Raw genomic sequence first — 15,000 nt, 5'->3', positions numbered from 1 at the left:
CAGTGTTTTTTGGATGGTTGGATGATGGTGGATTATCTCCTCTTGAAATCTTCTGGATGGTTGGTTAATAGCTGCAATAAGTGAATGGGCATCTATTCGATTCCGCCACAATCAAATATCCCATGCACCACATTTGAGAGCGTAAAAAGTATTACAATCTCCCTCTTGGACTCGGTTTAATTTCCTCTTCTTTCATTTCAGAGATAGCGGGTTGGAGAGAAAGCTTTTTTTTTTGTTAAAAGGGCAAAACCAACAAAACAAACTGTGTTCCAAACCAACCAAACACCTGGATATCTGTGTCTCTGGTCACACAGTGGGGGTGGTGCTGCTGCTGCTGGGGGTGGGGGTAGTGGATCGAACCTGGCCCACTCTTCTGAGGTATATATTCTCATTTAAAAGGATTTTCCAACTGCTTGCAGTCTGACCCAGGGGAGCCATTGAGGGCCATCAGAGCGAGCTCACACACCGACCCGAGCAAACACACTTCATCGGCTTTTCCCTTTCCTCACCCCGCTTTTACTGCTGGACATTTCACATTTAATTGCCTGTTTAAATTAAGGATTGCCACGCAGCGTGGACAGTTCATTTGCCGTGTGTGTGTGTATGTGTGTGTGTGTGTGTGTGTGTGGCCTAAAATCGACAGTGCACCGAAGGAGACACCTGCTCTTAGTCAGACACCAACGTGAGCCACTCACTGAGGGAAGAGAGGGAGGCAGAGTTAACTGGCAGAGGGCAATGGGCAGCGATTACCGGGAAGGGTGTCAGGATACTCCAGCCTGTTCCAGTCTTTTGAAACGAGAAAACGCTTGTCTGCTCTCAAAATGGCAACCTTACCTGCGGAAGTCCAGCAGGGTCCTAGCCGACTCGGGGACACTCTGGTCCATCCAGGACAGGAGGTGGAACTGTGAGACGGTGCGTGTCTCGTTAGTCTGCACGTTCTTCAGGTAGAAGCTGCGTACCAGGAAGTCCTCACACCAGATGTGCTCAGACACGAGGTTCACCTGCAGTGGCAATGGAGCATTGGAATACTGTTATCACAGCATCATTTGAAGGAATCCACACACATACATATATATAAACATACATACATACATACAAACATACATACATACACATACTGTATAGGGGTGTAAAAAAGAATCGTTTTGCATCGATGCATCGATCCAACAGCCGACGATACGATGCATCGACACGTCCGCAAATACATTTTTTTTTTTTTTTTACTTTTTGTTGCTAGTGCACTTTGATGAGTATTTTTATTTTATAGTGAATGAAGTAGGCCTACAGGGGTATTTTTTGTTACCATTTGCTGCTACTAGTGCACATTTGCACTCATTGCACTGATTTTGTGGAGCATTGTCATTTTAAATTGAATTAACTACAGGCCTATTTTTTGTTACCGTTTGCTGCTAGTGCACTTTTGCACTGATTTTGTTGAGTATTGTTATTCTATAGTGAATGTGGTATAGGCCTATTTTTGTTACTTAACACTTTGTACTTTGTACAGTACTTTTTGATGCATGGCCTTTCAGAATCTATAACAGGGGCATTATTCTTTTCAGTGAATGAGGTTGTCATAGGTCTAGGTGGAGTACAACTTTTCTACTTCTGTTATTGGCTGTTATTTCTCAAATAAAATGCATAACGATATAACAGCTTTCATTGATTTATTTCAAATCTGAAACATTGTCTAGCCTGTAAGGTAAAAAAAAGAACAAATTAATTGAATCGAATCGAAATCGAATCGTATCGTGGTGTATTCATGAGTATCGAAAATAATCGAATCGTTGGGTCAGGAAATCGATACTGAATCGAATCGCCATGATGGGTGTGATTTACACCCCTAATACTGTACATACATACATACATACATACATACACATACTGTACATACATACATACATACATACATACTGTACATACATACATACATACATACACATACTGTACATACATACATACACATACATACATACATACTGTACATACATACATACATACATACACATACTGTACATACATACATACATACATACATACACATACTGTACATACATACATACATACATACATACATACACATACTGTACATACATACATACATACATACATACACATACTGTACATACATACATACATACATACATACTGTACATACATACATACATACATACATACTGTACATACATACATACATACATACATACTGTACATACATACATACATACATACATACACATACTGTACATACATACATACATACATACATACACATACTGTACATACATACATACATATATAGATATTAGACAGGCCTCTTATGTGGAATTTAGTCTTATTGTGTTTGCTCTTCAGATATTTTATGCCGGTTAAAGTAGTGTTTTTTCTCCCATAGCTATCACAATATATATAGTAACAATCAGAAATACTCAGATATAAAGACTTATAACTCACTACTCCCTGTGCACTACGCTCATTCATCTCCCCACCTGATACGCTCCATCAAACACAACATTGCACTGTTTCTGACGTACCTCGTAGATGTGGTAGAGGGTGGAGCCCTCGTCGGGCCAGTACTGATGACACTGCTTGTTACCGCTCTCCGTCAGGGGCGTGAGCATGACCACCACCACACAGCCACTCTCCCACACCATCTACACACACACACACACACACACACACACACACACACACACACACACACACACACACACACACACACACACACACACAAAAACACATCCAAAAACAGGTTAATTACAGAGACACTACAAAAACAAACAAGAAACACTTCTCATATGTGCTCTGTGGGCATCTTATTCCTCCAGCTCAATTGTGGCGTGGCATAACTCCATGATGAGCACATGCATGCAGTGTATGAGTAGATGGTATTAAATACTATTAAATACAAGTGGAAATTGATCCATACTTAATTCCATAGTTTCTAAGTAGGAAGGGAATGGTCTTTCATCATGATTGCTGATCACGAGGCAGCCTGCGAGGATCTGTGATCACCTCACACTCACACACAATGCACTTCTAATTTCTGACATTAGCGTAATAGCACTCAATACTGGTGGAATACATAGTACAAAAGCTGCACCTCAGACTGTGGTAAAATCACACATTCTTGTTTGTCAGTTATATTGCCTATCTCTCCACAGCCTGGCGAGCTGATACTGTTCCATCACAATATTCCAATCAAGAATTGATTACAGCCGTGCAGACAAGGTGTGAAGGCTTCTCAGCTCATTAATTAAAACAATCAGGCAATTAATAGCGGAGCGGCAAATTATAATAACACGCACAGTGCCCTGAGTTGTCTCACATTGTCAATCAAAGTGTTTGTCAAGAACAAGCAAAGTAAACAGGTTCAACACTACATTCTGTTGCACCTCCTCAAAAGACTGACCATCACCAATGTGTTTGCACATCTTGGAGGGGAAAATTCGCTGTGGCGATTTAGCTGCCAAAATTGAGCATGACATTTAGCGGCTAAAGCATTGAATGAATTGAACTGAATGTCTGTGTGAGTGCCATCCGTCCGCTGCGTGTGGCTGAGTGATCAGAGGTGCCTGTGCTTGCTCGCTGCTCTCATATCTCACAGCTGACAGTGGTGAGCCTGAAAGGTAATTCTAAAGACAGCGGCGAAGTCTGGAAGGTAATGCTAAAGCTAGCAGCCTTTGCGCTCCACTCCATTTCCCCTTATCACACTTTAATGTGTCGTTGGAAGATGTAAGGCCCCGCTGGGGCCATTAAGAAAATGAGGAAAAAACACTGACTTTTATGAGAGCCATAAAAATACAATGGTCTTGACCGTAAACTAATCACACACGCGCACCTGTGATGTATCCCTATGGAGACATTAGCAGAGATGTGCCAAGATGACACGCTACTATAAAAGTGTCAGTCTCCACAACCTACCAAACAAAGCTATGTTATTTTTTTATTTATCTACATACATTCTAACCATACCAGCGGAACTTACATACGATCTCATATGGTACCTCACATTTTAGAGCATTTCTCTTCACACTGTTAGTGGTGTATTCTATTTTTAGGCTTTTAACCATATTAAAAAATGTTTCAGTATGTGTTGTTTGCTGTCTGTTTCTTCCTTTCAGGGTTTAAGAATCCAGCGGTTAACCCTTTCATGCATGAATTATGAAAAAAATGGTCTAGATTTTTTTTGGATTGATTTTCTTACTCAAAATGAACCTAAACTTGTAATTCAAATAAAAAAATAATTATAATAATTTTATAATGGGATTTAATACCATCCGATACCTCTGATGCATGACGTCCACATACGTGGACAGTTGGTTTTTAGGGTGTACAAACTATATTTTACATCAAATTTCATTTTTTTTAACACAGATTTGTTCAACACACTTTCCTCTACATGCTAATGTTTTCTTGGGACTGATTTGGCCTTCTTGGGTAGAAGTTTTTAACAGATATGCCTGGAGTATTCAGCACATGTTCAGCACCGTCAGCCATCTTGACTTAACGATGTCATTACACAGTTAACATTCCAAATACAAGATTATACATATTGTTATTATATTGCTCTGAGTCTACTGTCACTTCCCCTATGTGGTTTGGAGAATATTACTATGATAATGCGAAACAAAATGTAGTTTAATGAACTGTCCACGCATGTGGACACCATGCACGAAAGGGTTCAGCGTGCAAACCTGTGAGTACACTCTGCCTGCAATTTGCTGCATTTCTGGCTTAGACTGTCATGCCCCTGCTTGTTTTTTCTCCTTGAAAACTGAACAAAAAAAAAATGTGTGGCCTTGTTGTGTCTGCTGGTTCAGAGAATGATACACACCATTACAATGGTTTCATAAGCCTACAGAAACATGTCTTGAAAAGATTTTTCAAATCTAAATTAGCTCTAATTACTGTAATCACCTTTCTTCGAAAAATTCTACTCATTGGTTGCAAGTGATCATATATATCGTTTATATATCCAGAGGATTTGGATTCATACAAACAAATTTATGAAGAAGCAAAGAAAAAAACCAACCCACACACAGCTGAAAGCCTAACAGAGTCGATCTAATCCAGCGAAAATGTCAATAGTGTGCTCGTGATGGATAAGGCTTACTCAGGTGCAATACAGGAACTGTTCAAACAGGGAGGGGAGAGAAAGAGAGATAGAGAGGGAGAGAGAGAGGGCAGAAACAGAGAGCGAGAGAGAGAGAGAGAGGGAGAAAGAGAGAGGGCAGAACAAGAGGGGGAGAGTTGATTGAGGGAATGGGGGAGGATAAAGGGACAGGAGAGGTGGATTAGGCAGAGGTTTGGGGTGGGGGGTGGAGGCTTGCTGGGCTACTGCTGGGATTAGACACAAACCCAACCTGAAGAGTCGTCTCCTTTATCCCCCTCCATTAGCCTGGCCGGCCTAGACTCCATTTTGGCCTCCTTTCAGATGCAGAAAAGGGGGACCAGCATTGGAAATAATGAGACACAATTAACGTAACTTTAAATTGAATTGAATTGAACTTTCGGTGGAAAAGAAAAAAAGAAAAAGAAAGAGAATGACTCATTAGAAATAATTGTGGAGGAGGTGGTGCTAAAAAGTTAAATCATCCTCAGTTTGGTTTTTAATACTTTGATTTTATTGAAACGCATGTTTTGATAGGGAGGATTCAACTGTGTCTAATTTGCGGGTAAATAGTTAATTCAATTTAGATAATGGATTTTTACTGATTAATTGACAAAATGGCAGCTATGAAAAAAAACAAACAATGATAATCAACTTTTTTGTAGTTGGGGTTGGCAAACGCGGATGGTTAATTAGAATTAGAAAAAATGACAGAATCAACACATTAAAAAGACAGCCAACCAGTTCAATCAAAGCGCACTTCTCAAACAAAAGACTAACAGTATGAAGAGATCACATCATAATTGATGTGTTAACATGGAGACCTCTACCTCAACATCACAATCTAATCCATTAGCGAACAACACAACACTGGAGCAGCCATTCTCTGAATGACTAATATGTGTGGGCACAACAAGGACGACAAGGGCAGAAAACAAGCCAGCTCTCTCTACACACACAAACAACACAAACACACACACACCCACACACATACACACAAGCCGACATGGATGTTTACACACACATACACACCCAATCACTGGCAAACCATTAAATGTATCCACATAGAAGAGCAGAGTACACACACACACACGTACAATCAGACACACACATATGCACTTGCACATGCACACACAAGTGCAGACACACACACAATAACACACACACACACACACACACACACACACACACACACACACACACTTTTAAAAACTACCATTCATACCTAGCCTGTACTCATCAGAGATGGGCCCTGTGACAGGGGTGGACACCATCTGGTGCCTTGGCCTTTTGAACCTGCACCTCTGTGTCCATAGCAGCCCTCTGCAGCAGACGAACAGCCCAGTATGATTGGACGGATGGCCCGCCTAATTAGGCTAATATGTTTCCATAAGGCCTGCACTTGATAACTGAGGACAACTGTAGCGCTCCAATCCCCACCGTACAGCATCGGGATCTGGGCTTATGACGTCTGATAGCATGCTCAGTATTAATGAAACGGGCAGAGGTGCCAACGCTGGGAAGTGGGAATTAGTCACATCCTGTTGTTGGTTTGTGCCCTGAGTTGTAATCAATGTGTGTAGGGGTCCGTGAAAAACAATAAAAGATTTATTTGACCAAAGGCAGGTGTTTGTGTAAATGGAATGGATGATTTCATCGCTGTAGCATTTGATTAAAACCAAAAGTGATATTGATCGATCAAAGTCTCCTTTGCCGTCTCGTGTGCATAATAATGAACAACAGCGCTATGGATGATTGATTGCATAAAGTTAATTACAGGGCTGTTAGACGTAGGCCTACTCTGTTCTTGGATTAACACTACTCCATCAACCGACAGGTTTCACATACAGCACATATATGAACGCTGTGTTCGATTTTATCATTGCGTAAAGGTAAACTCTATATGTTGTTGAGGTACCATTAAGCCTGATGCACAATCAGTACACGTGACATCCACAACAGGAGCCACTTGCAGTGCGTGACATCATAAATACTAGAACCTTCCCAGAGGGTTGTGCTTTTTCCTTGTAAGTGTGAAGGTCTTTTTCAAGGAGGTGATGCTGTTTCTTACCTGCCAGAAATCAGCCACAGTAGAAGGCAGTGGGCCTTGGGCAGCGATGTAGGCAGGATTACGAGGGTCGTGATCCATCTGAGAAAGAGATGGGAGACAGAGTGAGAGAGAGATTAAAACCCTTTCATTACAATCCAATTATTGTGGATGACTGATCGGTGATCAATAATCCCACATGCTCTACATCACTTTAAGTCACGCACTACGCTCAATAGTCATCACTTGACAATGGATGCCTATATCACATGAAATGCCGTGAATCACACACTGCCCGGTCTGGACACAAATATCTAGATTTTTTGTTTGCTTATCATCCAAGACAAAGTATAGCCTCATTGATTTAAAAGAGGAAATACACCTTTATTTGTGGCATGTTTTCAAAACATAAAAATAAAAAGTAATATGACGTGAAATGTGTGATCTGTTTATCTAGCCACCTGTCAAATCAACACGTCCTACATCCCCCGTCTCCCCGGGCACTTATCTGTCCAATTAGAGAAATCTAAAACGAGGATTCCTGACCACCATAATGTTTTTTGGCGCTTCCAAAACAACACCAATAACAACTTCTCTGCAACGTCATTTGGGGCATTTTTCTTAAAGATGCTTTGCCTTATTTGAAGACGTACTAGTTGTCAAATCAACAAGTCATCGATGTCAGTGATGCAACCGAGTGAAACAAATAGGCATCTATGAACATGTGAGTAATCATTGCTAGATCATCACACATAAATGATAGAGAAATAAATACAGTAGATAAACACATACGAACTCAGAGACATTAGCAGACTTAGACACTCCACTGATATACATCTTTTTTTCCCTCCCTCCCTCCCTCCCTTCCTCTTTTCATCCCTTAATGCCTTCATTCGATCCATCCATATTTTTTCTGTATCTGACTCTGACTCTTCTCTCTCTTCATGTTTATTCTTTCATACTTATGACACTTACCACAGTGGTAAAGTGAGACATGAAACACAAATATTCATCAAACTCTCAGCAAATACATATGTGTGTGTGTGTGTGACGGTGTGTGTGTGTGTGTGGGTGTGTGCAATATTATGTGTGCTATCAGTATGCAGACCAACCAACAGTCAGCCACAGACAGCAGGCATGCTCACAGTCTCTCCCGCTCTCTAGCAAACACCGTCCCCCTTAAGCCCTTCAGCCTGGTTGCACAGGCGGTATAAAACCCATTATGTGTATGCTTGTGGAAAAAATACTATTGTAACGGTGGCAGAGACTAGCATTTCAGTCAGTCTCTCTCTCTCTGTGTCTGTGCCTGTCACACGGCTCACGCTGACACGTTCCCTCCCTACAGGGTCGATGCTAGCCTGTCTGCACAGCGATGTGAAGAGACATCGATGAGTTTGTACTGGGGGATCTTCTCTACATCTGTTTGCCTGGGGTTCTCTTTTGTGTTTTTCCATATTTTTTTGGTGACATGGCTTTGTGTCCTCTCCATGCCTTTCTGTATTTGGTGTTACATTGGTTCAGTGCTTGTCTTTCTGACAGCAGACGGAAGTTGTTTCCCACATACCTTTCAGCCATGAGGGCCGAAGTGGCTCTGAGCTGCTATGAAGGAGTGAATACTTCCTGACCGTGCAGCCCACACATCCCTCTCACCCCTCTCTGCCTGCTCCCTAACCCCAGACTAGGCAGCGTTCAGCGCAGAGGTTAAAAAAAGCGGTTTTGTGTCCATTAAAAGCATCAAGCCCAATTACTGAGACCGAGATGAGATTTGCCTCTTCTGCCGTTTGATTGAAACATTCCCCCCCCCCCCGTCTGAGTGGAATGCTTTTAAACGGTGCTGTGTTTTGGACGAGGGGTGCCGATATTGTGCCATTCGCCGTGTTACTAAATGCCTGGATTGGCCTTCGCACTGCTGGAGGGCATCCTTCACTGTCCACATGCACTGGAAAAACACTAAAACTCCATTCATAAAATGTTTTTGAAAATAAAGATATAAATTAAAAAATGAAAGACCTGCCGGCACCATCGTATTGCTAAATAAGTAATGCCAGTGGGATGGTGAGAGAGAACGCTTTAATCATGACTACATGGTGGGCAGGGGTTAGAACAGAAGAAGAAAAAAAGAAAAACCCATCAAACAGTTCCACTTATTAAACGAAATGGAATTTGTCATCGCTTCAGAATCCAGCTATTTTGTTTGACCACAAAGGCCTGAGTACTTTAAGTGTGTGTGTGTTGGGGGGTGTGTGCTCCACTGCAGTGCTCAGACCTACGTCCATTGTTAGGGCTAGCCTTGGTCACACATTTTCTCTTGTACCTAGCGTGTGTGTGTGTGTAATTGGTGTACATGAGTGTGTGAAGTGTGCGTGAAGTGTGAGATTTTTCGAACCAGGCACTGCGATATTAAACCTCCCTGCATGGCGTACGGCTATGAGAAAAAAAGCAAAGAGAGGTTGAGAGAGAGACAGCAAAAGGAGGAGGAAGAGAAACTGATAGAGACAGAGAGAGCGATTGAGAGACGGAGAGAAAGACACGGCAGGAGAAATCAAATCAGGGCGTGAAAGAACACTAGAGGCGGGCGAGGGGAGGATGCCTGGCATAGACTCGGTGGTTGCGAAAACAAAAGCTACGGAGTTCCCTCGCACCTCACCCCACGCGGACAACCGCCGTCACGACTCGCCTGGGAGCGCCAAGTTTGCACGGCGTTCGCTACTCCCCCCACGCCGCTCCATTCTTCTCACCGAAGAATGGGAACTCTGGCCGAACAAAAGGCGACCAAAAAGGGAGAGCGAGAAATAAACCGTCTAATTTGGCGTCTGCAATTATGTTGAATGACAACCCCGATCATTATTCCATACTGTAAATGGATACAATTGTTCGGTGCAACCTTAATTGTTGGAAGGGAGCAATTTAATATATAAGAGCAATTATAGCGGTGAACGATGATGACAGGAAGCATGTATGAGACCGTCTCTGATGGCTTGTTCGAAGGTTTATGAGCGGGCTTATTAAAGTTGCGACATTAGCAGTGAGACTCGGGGATCATGTCTGTAACTCAAATCTAATGACTTTAAGTAGAGATGTGTATTATTTTGGAAGTCAATCAAACAGTGTGCACGACACCTCTGTCAAGCAGGTCTCACCAGCGTCGAGAGAAGAGGACAATAAAGCCTGTAATCATACAAGTGTAACTATGAAACTCTACACCCTAATGGGGAGACGGGCATTTTAGGTACTCTCAGGGCGAGCTGTAGTTTCTAGTTTGCCACTTGTGCTGTGTTTTTTTAGATGAGTATCAGGCAGATTGCATCTACTGCTTCTGTAGAGGCACCCACAGCAAGACCTCAGACAGACGGTTGTGGACCTTTGGACATAGTGGTGAAAGGTCAAACTGTTTCATCTTCGATCTCACTTGTTACCACGACAACATCAAGATGGGATTCATTCGAAAGACGCTCTTTCAGGTTGTTCTAATTGAGTTGGTAAGTGTGTGTGTGTGTGTGTGTCTGTGTATGTGTGAAGAACAGATGACAGCACAAAGAGTCCAAAAGGTCAAAGTGTCATCCATTCCCTCTCAAACCTTGCACAATTCTTTTACATTCCAAGAAGGTGCACACACTCACACTCACACACACAGACTCACACACTCACACAGCCTTACAGAAAGACAAAAACATACAGACATAGAATGGACAGAGGACACAAAAGCTCTGAAATGATTCACTCTTGGGCCATTTCCCCCCCGACAACCTAATGAGGAGGAAGCTGTAACGCTGACACACATAATTATCACCCCCCTCCCATTCCAACTACCGTACTAACTCCCCCACCCCACCCCCTCACCACCAGCCCTCTCTGCTGCTGTTATGATGTAATTACCCCCCCCCCCCCCCCCCCAATGCCCCCCCCCATCATACTTGCCTCCCTGAATCAGCCATTGCTACACCCGCGCTGCCTCCGATTAGCAACGCGGGGGAGCTGGGCGCTAACTCCCTCTCGCCTCTTTTGTTCCCCTCTCAATGGAGCCACCTTCCTAACAGCAAGCACAACACCCACCACTCACTGCCTCAACCCACCTCCCCAAAAAAAGAACGTGGTGGTGGGGGGTGGGTGTAAAACTGATGCAGAACAATTTATGTTCAAGCTTTCTGTTCCAAGTTCAACCTCAACCTCCGTCCTTCAGCGTGATTACCCAGGGCCTTATTGATTATTGATGATGCACGATTAGTTCTTTGAGTCGGCCAAGGAGGAGGAGGACAGGACTGCGGTCAAAATGGATAGATAGATGGATGGACGGATGGATGGATGAGTGGCCTCGGATTGCCTGCGACTTTAATAAGCGCTTGTTGGTGCAGCCTGCCATCAAATCCCTCTCCTGACCGCTGTAGGGGCTGGGCCAGTGGATTTGAAATGCATAGCTTCCTGTTCTTTTAATGGAATCTCTCCCGCTCTCCCACTCTCTGCCTGGCCCCTTCAGCCAAATCATAAATAGCATAAATATATATATTTTTTCCCCCCAGTTTTGATACAGCTTCGTAAAGAAAAACTTGGAACACTCAAAGCCATGCCAGGAATTTGAGCTGTTCAATAGCAAGGTCTCCTGTTCCAGTCTCTTGTAAAAGGGAGGCCCAGAGAGCATGCTCAGTGTGCCGTTACATGCGCACGTCTTGGCCTCTTTTTGCTGTTAAAGGTAAGGCTCATCTCACAAGACGGCGCTGAGAAGGGCAGGGAATGAACAAAGGCAGCGAGATCAATGCCCAGATGAATAAAATATCGCCTAGAAAAAAAATCCTTTTCATTGCAATTTCAACTCAGCTGATACTTGAAGAGTTCATCTTCCAGGCTTAGGGGTGGCGTCGAAATTTCAAATAACTTTGCCACGAACGTACACGACTGATAATGATGAGCGAACCATTTGAATAGGAATTATCGCTAAAATGCATCATAGGAAGAGAATGATGGGAATAATGACAAAAAAAGGAAAGAAAACGAAGAGAAGTGACTGAAAGAAGAAATGCAGAGTGTGGGCATGACAACAGTCACTGGTATTCTTCTGGAGGCGTGCAGCTACTCACGATGGGGCTGGCATTGATGTAATCGGAGTTGCTGTGGTTGTTCTCAGGCTTCAAGGTGACTCTGGAGTGATCGTCTGAAATGGAAACACATAATTTCAGCCCTCTTTTTCTCTCTCTCACTCTCTCTTTTTCTCTCTCTCACTCTCTCTTTTCCTCTCTCTCACTCTCTCTTTTTCTCTCTCTCACTCTCTCTTTTTCTCTCTCTCACTCTCTCTTTTTCTCTCTCTCACTCTCTCTTTTTCTCTCTCTCACTCTCTCTTTTCCTCTCCGACTCTTGTGTTCCGCTCCCTCACACTACGTTTGGTGATAACACTTCATTTAGGGAGGAAGCAGCGGTAACGTCTCATTTTTCGAACTCATTTTCTGTGAATATCCACCAAGCTCCACTTCAGCTTGAAAGGACTGCATCGAAATGCACAGCTACACCGCCACCGCTGCTCAAACCCAAGTGAGCTCAGAACTCCTTTCTTAACTCCCCAAATCTCACTAACTACTAGATTCCACAGGTATGATACCTTCGAAAAAGAGGTTTTATTCTCCTTTTTTTTTTTTGTTTGACAGTTTTTCCTCATGACTTTAAAAAAATAATACCTAGGTGTATGACTACTTTTTGTATTCCTTCTAACACTTATGGACTCAAATACTCAAGCCTGCAATTGGCAGCAGGGTGCTTGAAACCCCCGACTGGGCTTCAAAGCTTGTGTATTCACCAGGGCAGCTCAGTACCGAGAGATCAATGGGTAGCTGGAGTTCTGAATGGTACCTCAGTTAAAAGGCTTCACCCCAAAAGATCCCCGCCAGAAGCTCAAGGCCCAGCAGGTTGTGTTTTGTTTTACAGAGAGGTGGTTTAACGGAGGGGGCGTACAGAGGTGAGACAGAGAGAGAGGGGTTACTTACAGACAACGACCCCATTGGGCCGGTTCCGCTGGGCGTTCTGCGTCTCCCGGCCCACATAAGAGGCCCCTGGCTCAGCCTGGTAGCTGCACAGAGCCTCCCACTCCTTCTCCAGGCGATTCTTGTTCTTCAAGTGGTCCTCCATGTACGACTGGAGAGAGACAGATGCACAGAAGGGGGGGGGGAGGAGAAAGAGGGTCAAATGAGAATGTCACAAAGACTCCCACTGCTGGACACTTTCTGTAACAAATATAAAACTGTCTGTGCCACAAAAGATTAGACATGAGAGACACACAATTTTTTTTTCTGTAGTTATTTGGGGGACCAGTACATTTGATGAACAACTGAATGCTGGAGATTTTTATTTGGCCATTGTGTGCAAAGAAGTGTTTGGCCAAGAACCAAGAACTGATTTTAAAAACAGGAGTGTTTGTATTTGTCTGCGAATGTGTGAATATGCACATTCCAGCATCCTCCTGCCATAAGCAGATGCCGTGCCAAGCTCTCGCTCCGACTTCACCATTCATGCCGGCCCCGACGGCACCACCACACCATACGCCATGGCAGAGCCTCTGGCCGCACGTCGGCACACTGATCCCCCATTTACGCCACCCTAGACAGCAGCCGCAGACAGCTAATCCTGCACCTCTGTGCTATGCGTGAGCACGACACTACCGGTGAGAGAAGGAGGGAGGGAGAGAGATGGAGAGAGGGAGGGAGGGAGAGAGAGGGAAAGGGAGAGGGAGAGAGGAAGGTAGAGGGGGAGAGGGAGGGGACCCGGACTGACAATCGCATGCAATTAAGACTCCTGAAAGGTCCGTCTGCATCCACGCGTACTTCAGGGGTGCTTCAATCAACCCTTTCACTGCTTGCAAAAACGCTGATAAGATTGTCCGCGTCTAAGCCGTCTCCCAGAGAAGACCAAATTGAATTGAATTCACCGGAGACAAAGGAGGGAGGGAGGGTGGGAGAGAGAGGGAGAGAAAGGAAGAGAAAAAAAGAAGGGAGAGAGGGAATAAGAGAAGAAAAGAGAGCAAGGCTTGTCTGACAGAGCTGTGGGTGTGGTGTGTGTACATACGTACATAAGTGTGTGTGTGTGTGTGCGCGCGCATGTGTGAGTGTGTTGCATGGCTGCTGGCTTGTTGTTCAGTCTCTCTGTCTTCCCCTAAGGGTTGAATACATAGCTGTGTTAGTGGATTACACACTCATCACCTGATGTCACACACACACACACACACACACACACACACACACACACACACACACACACACACACACACACACACACACACACACACACACACACACACACACACACACACACACACACACACACACACACACACACACACACACACACACAGAGGGATCCTCTGAGTTTTGCTTTGAAAGCTATCCTGAAATGTATGGTGTGCCATCAAATGAAGCCCCCACACGCTCAAGCTCACACACTCTCATACACATACACATACACACACACACACACACACACACACACACACAAACCTCAGGACCACTACCTCCACAGACAGATCCACAAGACACATTGTCCTCTACACAGACACACACACACAACACAGACACAAACACTCAGTTATGGTCATAACTGATCAGTCAGTCCATCCAAGACTCAAAAAGCCCTTCTGTCACCATAACATGCACTTTATCAGCCTAACAATGCAATAAACCCTGGTGTAATCATGTTCAAAGCCAGCAAAATTAGATCTTAAAAATGCATTGATTTGCAGTGCAACAACCACGTAACATGTGATGTTTACGTTTAAAATTTAGAGGGCAGTATATTCAGTCACCATTTTCTCCCTCTCTCTCTCTCTCTCTCTCTCATTTTCCAGATAAGTCATATCTTAGAAGAT

General features: G+C 43.7%; 1 protein-coding gene across 1 annotated transcript in view; it reads right to left on the bottom strand.

Moving 5' to 3' along the window:
• ptprn2 (protein tyrosine phosphatase receptor type N2) overlaps window positions 1-15,000 on the bottom strand; it is a gene marked incomplete at its 5' end in the record, with an annotated part of 175,919 nt that overhangs the window by 8,534 nt on the left and 152,385 nt on the right. The window contains 5 exons of the mRNA XM_080855134.1: window positions 835-1,001; window positions 2,535-2,654; window positions 7,185-7,262; window positions 12,233-12,306; window positions 13,130-13,277. Of these exons, the coding sequence (XP_080711260.1) occupies window positions 835-1,001; window positions 2,535-2,654; window positions 7,185-7,262; window positions 12,233-12,306; window positions 13,130-13,277 (587 nt within the window). The remainder of the gene's footprint in view (window positions 1-834; window positions 1,002-2,534; window positions 2,655-7,184; window positions 7,263-12,232; window positions 12,307-13,129; window positions 13,278-15,000) is intronic.

This window comes from Sprattus sprattus (genome assembly GCF_963457725.1).
Source record: "Sprattus sprattus genome assembly, chromosome: 17".
Classification (NCBI taxonomy): Eukaryota; Metazoa; Chordata; class Actinopteri; order Clupeiformes; family Clupeidae; genus Sprattus; species Sprattus sprattus.
The sequence above is the reverse complement of the archived record's forward strand: the minus strand, read 5'-3'. Positions and strand labels throughout refer to the sequence as shown.